At 37.0% G+C, this 15,299-nt stretch overlaps 1 protein-coding gene across 3 annotated transcripts; it reads right to left on the bottom strand.

Annotated features, from left to right (window-relative positions):
* Positions 1-6,404: 6,404 nt before the first annotated feature.
* On the bottom strand, positions 6,405-12,491 carry LOC135622018 (translocon-associated protein subunit alpha-like). 3 transcript variants are annotated; one of them, XM_065123648.1, is made up of 9 exons: positions 12,308-12,491; positions 11,475-11,636; positions 11,330-11,380; positions 10,112-10,200; positions 8,147-8,224; positions 7,743-7,946; positions 7,003-7,074; positions 6,752-6,823; positions 6,405-6,670 (listed from the first exon to the last, which is right to left on the bottom strand). In XM_065123648.1, exons 1-8 carry the CDS (start codon positions 12,369-12,371, stop codon positions 6,773-6,775), a joined length of 771 nt encoding a protein of 256 aa, XP_064979720.1. In that variant the 5' UTR covers positions 12,372-12,491; the 3' UTR covers positions 6,405-6,670; positions 6,752-6,772. The 3 variants fall into 3 exon arrangements, with proteins under 3 accessions (XP_064979720.1, XP_064979718.1, XP_064979722.1); XM_065123646.1 differs by having other exon boundaries at positions 6,405-6,823; XM_065123650.1 differs by having other exon boundaries at positions 6,405-6,823; positions 11,475-11,633.
* Between the last annotated feature and the right edge of the window lie 2,808 nt (positions 12,492-15,299).

Raw genomic sequence — 15,299 nt, 5'->3', positions numbered from 1 at the left:
TAAGCCGAAGGACAAGGGTGGCAAAGATGGATGCTTCATCAAGCTCGAAAAAGGATGAAATCAAGCGACCGATGGGGAGTTATCGTAAGATCTCGCACGAGATGATGCATCAAAGGGGTAATTATATATTATCTCATATAGTTAACTATGATTAGTATCCGGGTCTCTATATTTTAAAAAGCAGTATTGGGATCCATATACTTATAAAATGAAACATTTAACCCTAGTTCTCTTTACGTCATTAACTTTGAAACATGCGACAACACATGCCTGAATGGAAAAAAAAAATTATTATCTTTAAAATATTAATTTTATATAAACTTCCCTAGTCAATTTCCTCTTTCCCTCCTCATTCCAACCTACTCACATGTCGTTCGTCGCACCTGTTGATCCTACTCGCTCGTTGCTCGCCCACCGCACCTGTTCGCTCATCGAACTTGCTCACTTGCCGCACCTGCTCGACCGTCACTCGCTAGTAGCTAGCCTGCCGCACCTACCCACCAATCACTCGCTCATTATACCTGCTTGTCCACCGCACCTGCTCATCCGTCACTCGCCCGTCGCTCCTACTCGCTAATCACTCATCGATTGCACTTGCTTTTTTTTTTAATGAAATAATAAAAATTTATTTTTCTTTTTCTCTCATTTTTCTGTACGAAATGGAAGTGTTCGTACTGAGTATAAAATCTTATTTCATTTGCCTGATTTTGAATGCAGCGTGACAAAAAAATAAATCTGTGATAACATCAACACAATGCTAGAATTGATGTTGTGTTATTTCTAGTCATCTTTAAAAGAAAAAATAGATCTATCAATTTGTGCCATTTGCCGAAAAGCTCATTGAATACTTTTGTACATTTGCTTTCTCCTTGTAACTTTGTTTGCATGAGACTCATCAGATTGAGATATCACAATAACTTAAGCAGAGTTATTGCAAGACAACAAAAATCACAAGTTTGTTCATTTGCTTACATGAGCTCATTCCGACATGAAAGCGATAACGACCATAAAAACTTGTATGCTTATTGGTTCATGAACTTTGCCATGCCTCATTGGAGTTTGATTGAGTGGCAATTTCATATCAATCTCTTATTTCTGTTAGAAGTTGTCTACCTTTAGAGATGACACCTTCTGCTACATCTGTAGTAAAAATTGTAACTAAATACACATATGAAACATAATAATCATAGTGGCAATATATATATATATATATATATATATATATATATATATATATATATATATATATATATATAAATTGTCAGATGAGTAGATTGGAAAGAGGGGTGACGAGTGAGCGATAGGTGAGCGATGATTAAGCAACTGCAACGAGTGAGTAGGTGCAGTGGGCGAGTAGGTACGATAGGCAAGCAACGATCAACCAGTGGGCGAGTGGGTGTGACAGGCAAGTGGGTATTGTTGGAAAATCTTAATAGATCATCGTGAAAGAACAGAAAACAAAACTGATTCTCAAAGATTCAATATCGGATCGTCGTGTGAAAATTGATGCATGAAAAATCGTAAAACTGAAAATCGCAAAACACATGTGAGATGATTTATCTAGGGGAGATCTTATATTCATAAAAATACAGATCCAAATATATAGATGAAGGGGGTTAGATGTCCTCCTCTCTAGCGGTGTTCCACATGACAGATGATGTCGCGATGCTCCTCCTTTCGCAGCGCAATCTTTTCTCTCCTTTGCACACCACAAGGTTGCACCAAGATCAAGAAGGGGTCGACCCTTCTTGCTGTCCACATGCCCCAAATAGGGTAATCGACTGAGGAGAGGGAAGGAGGAGAATAGAAGGTGACAATTAAAAAGGGGTCTAGCTTATGCCACTTTAGTTTCCCATATTTATTAGGAAACTTGGATAGAGCATCACATGCGAAGTAGAAAAATAAAATCACAAATTTCACAAAGAAAAAAGATTCTCGTTGTTGTGCAAAGATTGGTGCATAAAATAAAATACAAAATCGAAAATCATGCATATCAAGGCAGATTTGTTACCTATGGAGATCGTATATCTCTACAAAATCCTAGATCTATAAAAGTGGATGAAGGAGGTCAACTATCCTCAAATTGCTACACGATCTTCCTCTCCATGCGCACCATGTGATCAAGAAGGGGTCGGCCTTTCTTTCTATCAACATGCCCCAAACTAGGGATCTCGAAAAAAGGGTCTAGTCTATGTATCATTGGTTCTCTTCTATTTATGGAGGTCCCTATCAACTTAACCCTAATGGATTTTACTATATTGGGTACTAGATCTCTATCTAACTATCGAAGCCTCTTGGATTAGTAGATCTTTACCTAATAATCTCTCATTGGTTCTTATTAGATCTTATCCACAAGATCCAATAATTCACGAGCTTACTAGATATCCAATAAGATATGGGCTCCAAATGGATATCTCATATCCAAACCTCTACTCATCAGGACACCTACCATATGTGTGTGATTTTCTATTCCCAATATCAAGCTGGTTATAAGTCATACCTATCAGAACTCCTTCTGACTCTATGAATTATAATCTCCTATAATAATTCACTTGACTCATCGAATACAAATGCACTAGGCCATTACATCATAGTCCCCAAACGATATAAGAGAATTCAATTCATTAGACTTATCTATCCTCAGTTATCATGTATCTATGGTCTCTTATCTATCTAATATCCCAAAGACCATATATCAGACATGGTGTTATTAGCCCCATATAGAATATACTCGAGTCTCACTCTAATCGAATTTTTCCAAAGAACTCTTTCTCTCTCAAATCGAATTTTTCCAAAGAACTATTTATCTCTCAATTCGAATAACTATGGCTAGAGATTTGCTTGAGCAAAAACACAGGATATTTCTCTCATGACCGAGGGCGGATAATCCTCTATCGACACTCAATTGCCCTCGTAAGGTTGCCGACCACTCTTGATAATCGATTGTGCTAGGTTTGGAACCTCTAGACTTAAGTCCGGTATCAACGAGTGAAGTACTCATATAGGGCATCCTTGGTATTTTAAGTCTTAGGATCAGACACACAATTGTGACCACAGAATCGCTGTCTAACAATGAGGTATCATTCACCATCCAACATTTCATGAGCAGATCAATTAGTGAACTCATTCTCTAAACCGATTTCGACGAAAGTCGTTTCAGAGAGATGTTAACTTTGAAGTCATATTCGTAAGTGTAGTGGAAGTAAAGCAAGTAAAACAATTTGTAGTAAGGGAAAATAGCAAGAATAAAAATGTAAACTGTTTTATAGTGGTTTGGTTATTGTGACCTACATCCACTCCGCTGATTCCCCTTCCGTCGAGGCCATCGGCATCCACTAACGATCTTCTTTCAATCAAGCGAAGATCAACTACCCTTTTACACCTTCTCTTTTTCACATGTTTAGGAGACAACCTTTACACCCCTCTTTTACAAAGTTTCCCTCACACACCTCCCTTAGAACTCTCTCTAAGCTTTAGGAGGAGGGAACTCCACTTTCTAGTAGGCTTACAAGTTTAGCATAACAGAGTTTTGCTCAATTTCCTTTCTACTCCATGCAGGAATAGCTGGGGTATTTATAGACCCAAAATAACTTCAAAACTCAGAGCCAAAATTCAAATCCGTGAGATTTTAGGATACGGGCGGTACCACCGCGTGATAATCTCTCGGAAACTGTGCATGGGCGATGTTCGGTACCACCGCCTGATATAGTCTCGAAAACTATGCCATGACAATTCCACCTGTTGGGTCACTGTTTGGGCCTTCCACTTGGCCCAACACAGCCCAAACTTGGGCCTAGTTGGCCCCTAATTGAGTTGGTCTAATTACATTCTAAACCGACTCAATTAGACTCTAAACTAACTCGATCTAGACATAATCGATTTCAAGCGAATCCTTTATTGTCCGGCATATCATTGGTTCTTTCGGCGCTTCGTTCAATCCTTCGGCACATCGTCCTCTCCTTCGACGTATTGCCCAATTAGCATGTTGTCTTCTCGCAACATCTGATCTCCTTAGTGTAATGTCCAATCTCCTTGGCCCAATGCCCAAATTCATGAACCGAAGCCTTCTGCCGACACGTCGACCGATCCTCCGGATCGACGTCTAATCTGTTGACAAAATTGCTCCGGCCCAATGTCTGATTCCTCTTACTTAAATCGATTTGCCTCTTCTGATCGAAGCTAATCCTATGTCACTCAAACGTATATTAGATAAACACTATCAACTAATTTTATCATAAAATCTGAGATTCAATAGGTACCACCGCCTGTGCTGGGCAGTACCACCGCCTGTGCTGGGCAGTACCATCGCCTGTAGCACTGACACTGGGCAGTACCACCACCCAGTCTAGCGGTACCACTACCTGATAGTCTCGGAGACTGAGTATGGGCGGTACCACCGCCCAGACCAACGGTACCACAGCCTGATGATCTAATTCCAACTCAATTATATGCTAATTATGAATTTTAAGATATTTACTAAGCTAAATAAGTCCGTAAGTCTAAGTTTCTTCTAGCGATCTTCCGGCGGTGAATTTCCGACGTTCTCTCGGCAATGTTCTAGCGAACTCCTGACAAGCTCCTAGACTTCACAACGATCTTCTTGGCAAGTTCTGACAAGCTTTTCTGGCAAGCTCCTAGACTTCTCAGTCAATTCAGATAGAACTTCAGACGAACGTCCGAACTTCCGACGAACTCTCGAACTCCTAACGAAATCTCATTCTTGACTTAGGGACTTTATTTTGCTCTATGCCTGATCACTACTATCGTAGTTAATCCTACACACTTAAAACTTACTTCGATCTAGATAATTATTATAAAGCTTAAATAAAATATTGTTTGGTATATCATTGGTTCATCGACGCTTCGTCCGATTCTTCAACGCATCGTCCTCTCTTGCGGCCTATTGCCCAATCGATCAGTCAACCTCCGTAACTCTGATTTCCTTGGCGTAATTTCTACTCTTCTCGGCCCGATACCCGAACCCATGGCCTGAAGCCTTCTACTGATATATCGACCGATCCTCTGGCTAGACGTTTAATCTTCTGACATGTTCCATTCCGGCCCAACATGATTCTTCCTGCCTTTATTGTCTCTCTCTGATCGAAGCTTCCTGCGTCACTCAAAACGCAGATCAAATCATAAACACTATCAATTGGTTTCATCATCGAAATCGTCTCTCCCTGATCGAAGCTTCCTGCGTCACTCAAAACGCAGATCAAATCATAAACACTGTCAATTGATTTCATCATCAAAATCCGAGATTCAACATAGTAATCTTTAATTACCCCATACATTACAAGCCAAGTGGGGGAGCGAAGGCAATGGTAGAGATTGAATGCACACAGCAAGCTAGCTTAATGGAGGGTTAACAATCGAGTATTGTGTAAGCGGATGACAAGGAAAAGGATGTGAGACGATAAACAGTTTGGCGGCCATAAAGGCGATAGTTTGGCGGCCATTAATCCGGCTCCAAGTGCTAAAGCAAAATAGAAGGGTAAACTTCATAAGATCTCGTCAGATGTGTCGAACTTTAAGTCAATGATGGTGATCGACCAAAGAATAGAATAGACAATAAGTGATGTTGTACCTTATTATACTTAAAAAGGAGTAGACAATAAAATTGACAAAGGAGGGGTATAACCAACCCCAAAGGGGGATGATCAAACATATCAAGGAGGTACTTTTTCACGACAACACTTAGTGCATTCCAAAAGTGAAATAGTAAAAAGGAGGCGAACTGACTTCCGATGCTGTAAAAGTTGGATGGCTAAAAAAAGACAAATTCTTCTAATAACCAACTTTATATAAGGAGTGCAGCACTCATAGTGCTTCAAAAGTATGGTTTCAAAAGTACGAGCATGGAGTTGACTTGGTCTCTTTAACTTTTGATAGAATGAGTCAAAGTGAGTACTTATTTCTCTTGATTATCCAGTTTAGGAGCTCCTTTGAAGAGTAATTTAAAGAAGACAGATGGCTATCAAATCATCACTATCGATGATTGATTCTATCAAAGGTAGCTTATCTACTATACCTTCTAGTAGAGTGATAAAAAAAGAGATGTAAACCTACTTGAAAATGATGACCAGGCAAATGTAAAATCATTCGATAAATTTTGTAGAGGAGATATCAAAATTCCAAATTCTTCAATGCTCATTTTAACTCTTAACAAACATTCATTCAATTCAACTAGCGGAGACAAACGAGAGACCAATATTTAAAATGTCATCTTTTTAATCAAAAGGATCCACACCACTAACTGTCAAATATCAATAAAACTTGATCGATCCCATCTTAGAGTCAAAGAGTCATCATCGATGATGAATGGAGACGAGCACAACTTGATAAATCCCACGTTAGAGTCAAAAGTGATTGACAAATTGAGACAACATCAACAAGCCAACTAGGAACACGAACCAAGAGATGCATTGCAATCGAAGAAGAATTAAATATGTAGAATTCACGTATGAATAAGGTACAGCAGTGTTCATGTAACTGATTTCAGCAAGTATCACTAGCACTTCATCTCAACAACAATCAAAAAGTGACCACCAAATAGTTTCAGCCAAAATTGAGAGTTCTAAACACTCCTTCCATAGAAGCTAGGAATCAGATAACGATACGGGATGCCGCAACACCATACGGAACTGTTTCATGTATCCCATATCTCTTCCTGAATCAGAAAAAGTTAATTTGTCAGAATCTGCCTCGTATCCTACTCCTCCTGAAGGCCGACCGATACAAGGATACACACCACCGAGAAGTATGCTGTCATCTACTTTTTTTTCTTTGATTTGCTTGACAATGATTGAGCATAAGCAGTTCCCTGAGCAAAGAATTGCCAGAATGTTAAAAGGGGTCAACTAATCCAACTTAAAACTTAAAAGATGACAGCTGAAGAAATGCAGAAGCATGGATCAACTAAATCATATGACCATATTTCAACAAATTGTAATGCCTAATAATAACACAAACATCCTATGTTTGCAAGAAATTATTGATTACCTGCAACCACTCGTCCATGTCAGCAGCTGTTGTTCCAGTGCCGACTTCCACCTTTGCAGGTTTCTTTGTTTTCTGGGAAGAAGAAAACACACATATTAACATGGTCAACATTTAGCAGGAGCATGGCAACATAATTTTGCATGAAGATATAAGAACTACATTCCTGAATTAGATTCTACTTTTAGAATGTTTGACAGAAAATAGGTTCTCAAGGATATCCATCATAAACCAACAGAAGACAATGTTCTTATTAAATACCAAGTGATTTATTTAAAAAATTCAAGAAAAAAAATAAAAGGGAGGAACAGGTGCTTAGGATAGAAAACATTTTCAGAAATAAAAGGCAGATGTGTTATTTTATGTATATCCTTCTATCCTACCCTAAATGTCAAACTTGGTCCTACTTTACTGAAAAGGAGGTCTTCAAAACAAAAAAGGAGATTAGGATTTATAATTTTCTGGATTGGTTATTTTCAGATCAAATTAACATCTAAAACTATGGCACCTTTCAGGAAATGTGGAAAACACCATATTTACTTTTTTTTTCTTCTGTTGTTGTAATTTAGCAAACAGTTTCTTCGTGTCCAAGCACATGATAATATATTTCGAAATTATAACATTTGATATTTTTGTATGAAAAGATGCTAGAAATATACTTATAAGCCGCAGAAATTGTCTAACTAATAAATTTAGATAGCCAAATTCAAAGTTTACAACAAATGATATAGATGACTTAGTACCTTTGAGAATTGTTGAATTTGACCATATGCCCACAGTCCCAGAAAGCCAATAAGAGCCACTCCAAGGGTCACAAGAAAGACTGATTCAATGCTTAGAAAACCTCCAGCCTCAATAACTTCGATGGTACCATTATAGAAAACATTCTGATATGGTTGCTGATCAATCTCATAGACTATTGTTCCCACCAAGTCAAACGTGCCAGGCTGCAAAGCATACAATACGTATACAACAAGATAAATCCAAATGCTCTACAACAATATAAATCTCTTGTTATTTGGAAAAGAAAAAGCACATAACAGAAATATACACAAAGTTAGGAGCAAGATTAGTGGTTCATATAAATATTGCATGTTGATGGCTTGAAACTATAAAGGATACTTCAATCACATCAACTGGTACACACCTGTAAGTATTTGCTGACAACAAATACATAAGGGAAGGTAGCTTGAGCAGAAACAGGAACTGATGCATTATAGAACTCCTGAAAAGTGATGGAACTTTAAATAAAAGACAAAGCACATAAGTGATTCGAGACTAATGCAAAACATGCATGCATTTCAGAAGGGAGATGGCAACTGAACCCTGACAAGCTGTTAGACATCAGCAAGGCAAGCTGATATCCAGCTCAGCTATAATCGCAGCTATTACAAGCTCAATAAAAAGTTTCTTTAGCCACCTCAATTACAGAAAAAATGAGAAACAGGTTAAATCAAATTTGATATTACCTACAAAACAATATATCAGGAGCTTGTGATTTCACAAGATGACACTAAATGATGATAGTATGGCGAAAGGCGCCACTACAGTATTGACCTATCCTTCATTGTGAGTTAGCTCAAAAAAGTTGTTCGAATTGAGATTTTGAAGATCTACCCATGGATCAATTTGCTGTGCCAGCAAATTGATTGTGTAACTTAAACGTATCCAGAATACATCAATAGGTGATGAGACATACATAACTGTGGCCATCGCCGGTCAACAACACCATTTAACATAGCTAGAACATTTGTAGTCACAGCAACTATAGTTCATTTTAAGTTTGTTTGTTCAGCTTTTTATTGTGTGGCAAGCGTAATAGCAGCAAAAAGTAATGGTGTTTAAACATAACTAATTATGGAGGTCTACATCATATGAATAGAGAAAAACTACTTACTGAGTTTCCTGGAATTGTACCCATAAATTCTTCTACTCTGGGGTAACAAAGTATGATTTCTAGGTTTCGTCTCAAAATAAAATAGAAGAATCTCAAGGCTATCAAGTAGACATCCCAACTAATGATGTTCACTTATAATTTTTGTCAAAATTAAAATATTAGTACTAGGAATCAAATAATTAAAAATTATTTCGTTCTGTATTATATCCCCCATTTTTTACAATCAGCAATACTGAACAAGTGATTTCATAATGTGATTATAATCTCTAAGAAACAATAATGAATAATATTTGAAGAATGAAAGGAGTGCTTGTAACACCTATCTGAAAACTGACGAATTCTAGAAGTCCAAGGAATTATTTGAATGGGATTCATCTGTACTAAAAAAGAATTTTGTATACAAAATTAACCAGTTTTAAGAGTTCACTCTGTTTCCGCATGTTAGAGGACACCACCTCTCTTTGATGCAATGACCCATGATGACGTGGAACAGAGCATTACAGTAAAGTCAAATGACACTTCACCATTATGATTGACAGTCATCACCAAAATCACCTAGTTAAAGTTTACCAGTGTAAGACCTAAGATCTAAAATATCACGACCCAGATACAAGAAAAAAGTGAAAAGCAAATCATGACATTCTGATTAATAAAACCTGACAGTACCTGAAATACAGAGGGCATAGGATGGCATAACTACTGTCCAGTACTTTTTACAAGTTCACCTAGATCTCAGTTTGGTTTTTCTTTGTCTATGGACAGATTGGAATAAACAGATTGCCAGCCCTTTTCCAGCGAAAGCTGCGAGCTAAGCATGGATAAAGACTAGACAATATGATGATATGATGTCAGTAATAATTTGTTCCTTTTATGTTCAAATGTAATGTGTTCAACTTCCAGATTATTTATGCCACCTTACAGTCAGCATAGAGAAGTATAGAAAAACTACTACAAATAAAATATAACTGTGCACATGATTAGTACTTTTCCAAGATGTCAATGAATAAAAGCAAGAACGTCAGTTACAGGTAACATATGATATGACTAGAGAAAGATTGATGCCAACATATGCAAGTGTGCATAGTTCTTTAACACCATAGACCACATGACCAAGTGCAGCTCAGTGCTGATAACACAGCAACAAATCATATGTGATGTCCACTATAAAGCAATCAAATGTGAGCCAACAACAGGTAAATAAATAGATATACTAACCTGCAGAGTAAGATTCTGCACAAACATGTGATGATCAAATGGAAGATGAAGGCTAGCATGTATGGCAACCACTTTTAAAGCTGATTCACCTGTATTTTTTTTCAGATGATAATATCTGGTTAGACATACATAACACAAAGTCTATTGAATAAGGAGGGAAGTTTAATCCAAGAGGCTCCCACCAATGCAATGTCTGGGGAGCCTAGCAATGCAGCCTTACCTCCATATAGACAAGTTATTTGATAAGAAACAACGACACATATCACACAGAACAGACTCAAGATAATCTATCTAGATGAGGTAGACAGCAAAATGCAGAACAGAAAGAAACAAAAAGTTTTATGGCTACAATATCGTGCACATAGACAGGCGAGATATATCAGCCTTGAAATATATATATATATATATATATATATATATATATATATATATATATATATATATATATATATATATATATATATATATATATATTCAATAAACAAACAGAAGTAGATAATAAAAGGAAATATAAAGGCGACTATAGAAAATGAACTACAATGCAAAAAGGAAAATCTATCATATCATGATGATACAGCAAATGCATCAGCTTCCACAAAACTATTTTCACACACTGCCTAATATAGATAGTCTAGATAGCCAAAAAAACGGAAACAAGACATAGTGCCAGCACTGCATAATTAAATATTAAGCTACACGCTACATCCTAGTTCTACAGCATCTTTAATCTGTAAACAGTATTAATCTTACTGACTTGTGCCAGTTTATGCTTGATGAACATAAAGATCAGAGAAAGAACATCTAGTTTCTGTCTCTGCTGCTTCATCAATAATAGTCTCAATATTTATCATTTAGACGATCACACTTAAATAGGTTGACAATGATATGATAAACATACTGGCAAGTGGCAGTGAACTTACATTTGTCAGTACAAAGACTGTTAGAGTCCAGAAAATTTTAAGAGTTACAAAAAAATCAAATATGCCAAACTAGAAGATCCGTGACAGGGAACATCATGTTATCACCTTAAATGAAATAGGTGTTAGCAATGTTTTATTTTAGTCCTAAATCCATAGCTGCATTTCAATACAATAGACTCTAATACATTAATAATTAAAACAATAACATGGTGAACAAAAAAATGGCCAGGAGATAGAAATGTCAAACAAGGTGCTGATTAATAAGTTTAATATAAATTTAAAGGCAGCAGGAATGCACCCTCATTATGTAAGCCAACCAGTAGCTCAGTCTCCTCTCCTGCTGGTACCACTGCATGGATAGAAGATTACAGAGTTACAATCCAGAACCAAAAACTACAAATTTCTAAATAAAACAATTATTTGTTCCCACATGTTATACTTACATCTGGCAGCGTTCTTTGGAAATACACATATAGTATCTACTCCAGGAGCTGGACCAAAGGCTCCATCACCAAAAACTTGGGTATCATCACCAACTATTCCCAGATCACTTCCTTCAACAACTTCAGTTGCAGCAACATCCTCATCAGACTGGCATATAACTACTGCCATAAGAGCCAATAGATACGGTAGCATTAGACATGTTGATTTAGCAGTGCATCTTCAAGAACAACTAGGAAGTTTGTTAAATGTATAGCAAGCTTTTGAGTAATAGAATCAAAGAGGGGGGAAAATCTAATTGTTAAATACAAATATAATACTGCTATTGTTTTTTTCTTCTTCTTGTCTTCTTTTTTTTTCCCTGTATTATTTCATATTTCTTGAAACGAACCCTTTGCAAAAAAAAAAAGAAAGGAAAAAAACTAATCAAACCTCCTGAAATTCAAGAATTAATGCAATTCTAATCGGTTGATACTCTCAGGTTATGCAGAATAGGTCGAGGAGACAAGCCATCGAACTTAGCAATGGATGCCATTTACCAGCAAACATCCTGTTCTTGTGTCCCTTTAAAATAAGTCATGATATTTCCCAAGAATTAGGACAAAAAAACATGATAATACGCTCGTCAATAGCATAGTAAGAAAACATAATTAAATCAACGAATTTTACGGAATTCAGCAGATCTAGAACCAACAGAATAAAGAAAAGGAAAGAAACTGCATCAAGAAAGGGGTTCCTGGTTATCAAATGGCATGTACTCCTCCGATCGCCTAAGAAAGACGCATCGCGATCACGAGAGAGCGAGCGGATCGATCGGGGACGGATAAGGGCAAACCTTGGAGGATCGGAGACGCGATGAGGAGGAGCGCGATTAGTGACCAGAAAACCCTAGCGGCCATGGCGGACGGAGCGAGGTCACAACCAGGCAGCGCCGGACGGATTCCCACCGATACGCGCTGAAGACGACAAGCCGGAAGAGAAGAATGCCTCCCGATTTACGGTAGCCTCCTTTAGGGTGCTCGGGTTTCTCTCCAAATACACCTCCTAAATGAGCTTGTACAAGCCCTGTATCACAGCCGTCCGCTGTCGTGGATCGCATACTTGTAATAATCTGCACGGTCCGATCTCTTACTTATGATCGACATCTGCTCGAGCACATCGGAATATAACGGTCGTCATAAAAGTAGTTGCGGCTATTTATGTCGGCTTCGGCCTTACTGTTACCAAGCATGAATCCGTGGCGTCAATGAGCGTTAAATTGCATCTCCAAGCCCCCACATAAAATCTTATTTCGAATTTTCTTATATATATATGTATATATATATATATGTATGTATATATATATGTATGTATATATATATATATATATGTATATATATATATATATATTTATTTTATTTATCAAAAAAATAAAATTAAATTAAAAAATTTAAGTTTTTATTTTTTTAAGCATATCTTTTTACTTTATTCTCACATATTATCTTTTTTTAAATATGAGATGATTCATTATCTTTGTCCTCGTTAATCATCATATTTCTTTCATTTTGGTCACTTTCATCGCTCAATCACCTTGTTGCTCTATTGGAGTCATCTCCACTCGTAGTTATTGTCTACCACCTTCATTCCTCATCGTGTTACACTCAAGACAGTCTCTACCACCACAAGACTTCGTCATCGTATTTGTCGCCTTCACCTCTCATGCCAACTCTAGGCTCATGCTCTCAAGAAGTGAAGAAAATCAGATAGGGCAAAAGTAAGAAAGATACATGTGAGGTAAGATGAAGGCGAGAGGTGAAGGTAACGATCAAGATGAGATGACTTTGACAAGTGATGGAGAAGAGGTGAAGCCTAGGATAATCTCTTTTTTTTTTTCAAAGATGCTCTATGAGAATAAAACAAAAGAAAAAAATGATGTGCGTAATAAAAATAAAAATAGATTTTTAACAAAAGAATTTATCTAATTTTTAACCTTTGAAAAAGTCAAAAATTACCATTGGTTGTCTCAACTAAAGTCGCGCCTTCCGTGACGACTTGGCATGACAAACATCGTGGTGGGACAGTTTCATGACTTTGGACCCGAACATAAATACGAAGCTTATTTCCGTGAAAGCCTACCTACGTAATGTTGGCACGGCGACTTGGTATACGCCTTCACGAATGGGTTGCCGAGATGTAACCAATGGTTGACTTAGTCATGTAATGATCTTTCAATTATATTCTTTTAGTTTATGTCGTCAGATGTATCAGAAAGAAAGATCTAAAGTTCAAATCTCAAATCTAATTTTTTTGCTTCTTCATGTAATCATTAATTATTCTGTCTCTGCCACTTCATCCTCACATCCAACCTATGAACGATTCATTCATGTCTTTAAGGTAAACGAAACCGCATGCGTAGTGGGAACGGCAAACAGCACAACCGTGACGTATCCCTGACTTCGGAGATCGATGCGAGCACCAAATGTTCGTAGAAAAGACCGACCGCTCACATCTACTATGTTTCGTTCTTTTGCAGGTTAGGTTAGATATAGCTGATGGTACCTTCTTGTTGCAGCTTAATGATATGCGATCCATTCTCTTTTCCGGGTTCAATGGTCATCATGGATTGCTTGTTAGGTTGGACTTCACCTCTTTCTACTAATCAAGATCCAAGATAATAACCTACGTAGATATTGGGGATGGAGGAGCAAGGAAAAAATAGAATTCTACGATATAAGTATAAGAATCCTTTTTAAAAACAAGAGAATTTATAAAAACACTTACAAGATTTTTCCAAGTGCACACACTCTCTATATTCCTTGCTTCATGAACTATGGTCTTATTTATATAACCTAGTTGTAACCACCCTATAACTATTAGATTATGATTGTGATAGTTTTTGAAATTATCCTATAACTACTAGATCATTATTGAGATAGTTATTGAAATCACTCTGTAACTACCTAGATAATTATGAATCAAATCTCAACACTCCCCCTTATTCATAGTTGCATACACTGATTTTCGACATAAAATAAATATGTTTTTGAACCAGAAGCGACTTGGTGAGGATATCTGCAACTTGTTCATTTGTTCCACAATACTTCATTGTTATGACTCCACTTGCTACAAGATCTCGAATGAAACGATAGCATATCTTTATATGCTTCGTTCTTCCATGAAATGTTGAATTTTTCGTCATTGCAATTGTGGCTTTATTGTCACAAAATATTTCCGTTGCTTCTTTTTGTTCCTGATGAAGATCTTCAAAAAGTCTTCTAAGCCATATTGCTTAAGCTGCTGATGTTACGGCTACATATTCTGTTTTCGATGTCGATAACGCAATTGTTGCTTGCTTTATAGAACTTTAAGATATAGGTCCCGATCCGAGGCTAAAAATATTGCCTGAAGTACTCTTTCTATCATCTAAAGATCCTGCCCAATCACTATTAGTGAAACCAGATAATTTACAATTAAAATTATGAGAATACCAAATACCATAATATGTAGTTCCAGCAATATAACGTAGAATTCTTTTAACAGCTCCGAGATGATGTTTGCTTGGGCTATGCATAAACCTGGATACTACACCAACAGATAATGTAATATCTAGTCGAGTATGAGTTAGATAAATCAAACCTCCAATCAAACTTCTGTAGTATCTTGCATTTGTCATACTTGTACCATTTTCAAAATTTAATTTCTCATTTACATTCATGGGTGTTGCTGTAACTTTACAATTAATCATGTTAGATTTTTTGAGGAGATCCATTGCATACTTTCTTTGTGAAATAAAAATTCCATCTGATCCTTGCTTCACTTTCAACCCAAGAAAATAATGCAGTAAACCT

The sequence above is a fragment of the Musa acuminata genome, chromosome BXJ1-3 (genome assembly GCF_036884655.1).
Source record: "Musa acuminata AAA Group cultivar baxijiao chromosome BXJ1-3, Cavendish_Baxijiao_AAA, whole genome shotgun sequence".
Classification (NCBI taxonomy): domain Eukaryota; kingdom Viridiplantae; phylum Streptophyta; class Magnoliopsida; order Zingiberales; family Musaceae; genus Musa; species Musa acuminata.
The sequence above is the reverse complement of the archived record's forward strand: the minus strand, read 5'-3'. Positions and strand labels throughout refer to the sequence as shown.

Excerpts from the sequence above, each read along its gene's own strand:
- LOC135622018 (XM_065123646.1), bottom strand. The coding sequence starts at position 12,371 with ATGGCCGCTAGGGTTTTCTGGTCACTAATCGCGCTCCTCCTCATCGCG. Across the intron at positions 11,381-11,474 it reads TCCAAAGAACGCTGCCAGAT|TGGTACCAGCAGGAGAGGAG; the intron begins GTAAGTATAACA and ends CTATCCATGCAG. Across the intron at positions 7,947-8,146 it reads TTGTCAGCAAATACTTACAG|CCTGGCACGTTTGACTTGGT; the intron begins GTGTGTACCAGT and ends TATGCTTTGCAG.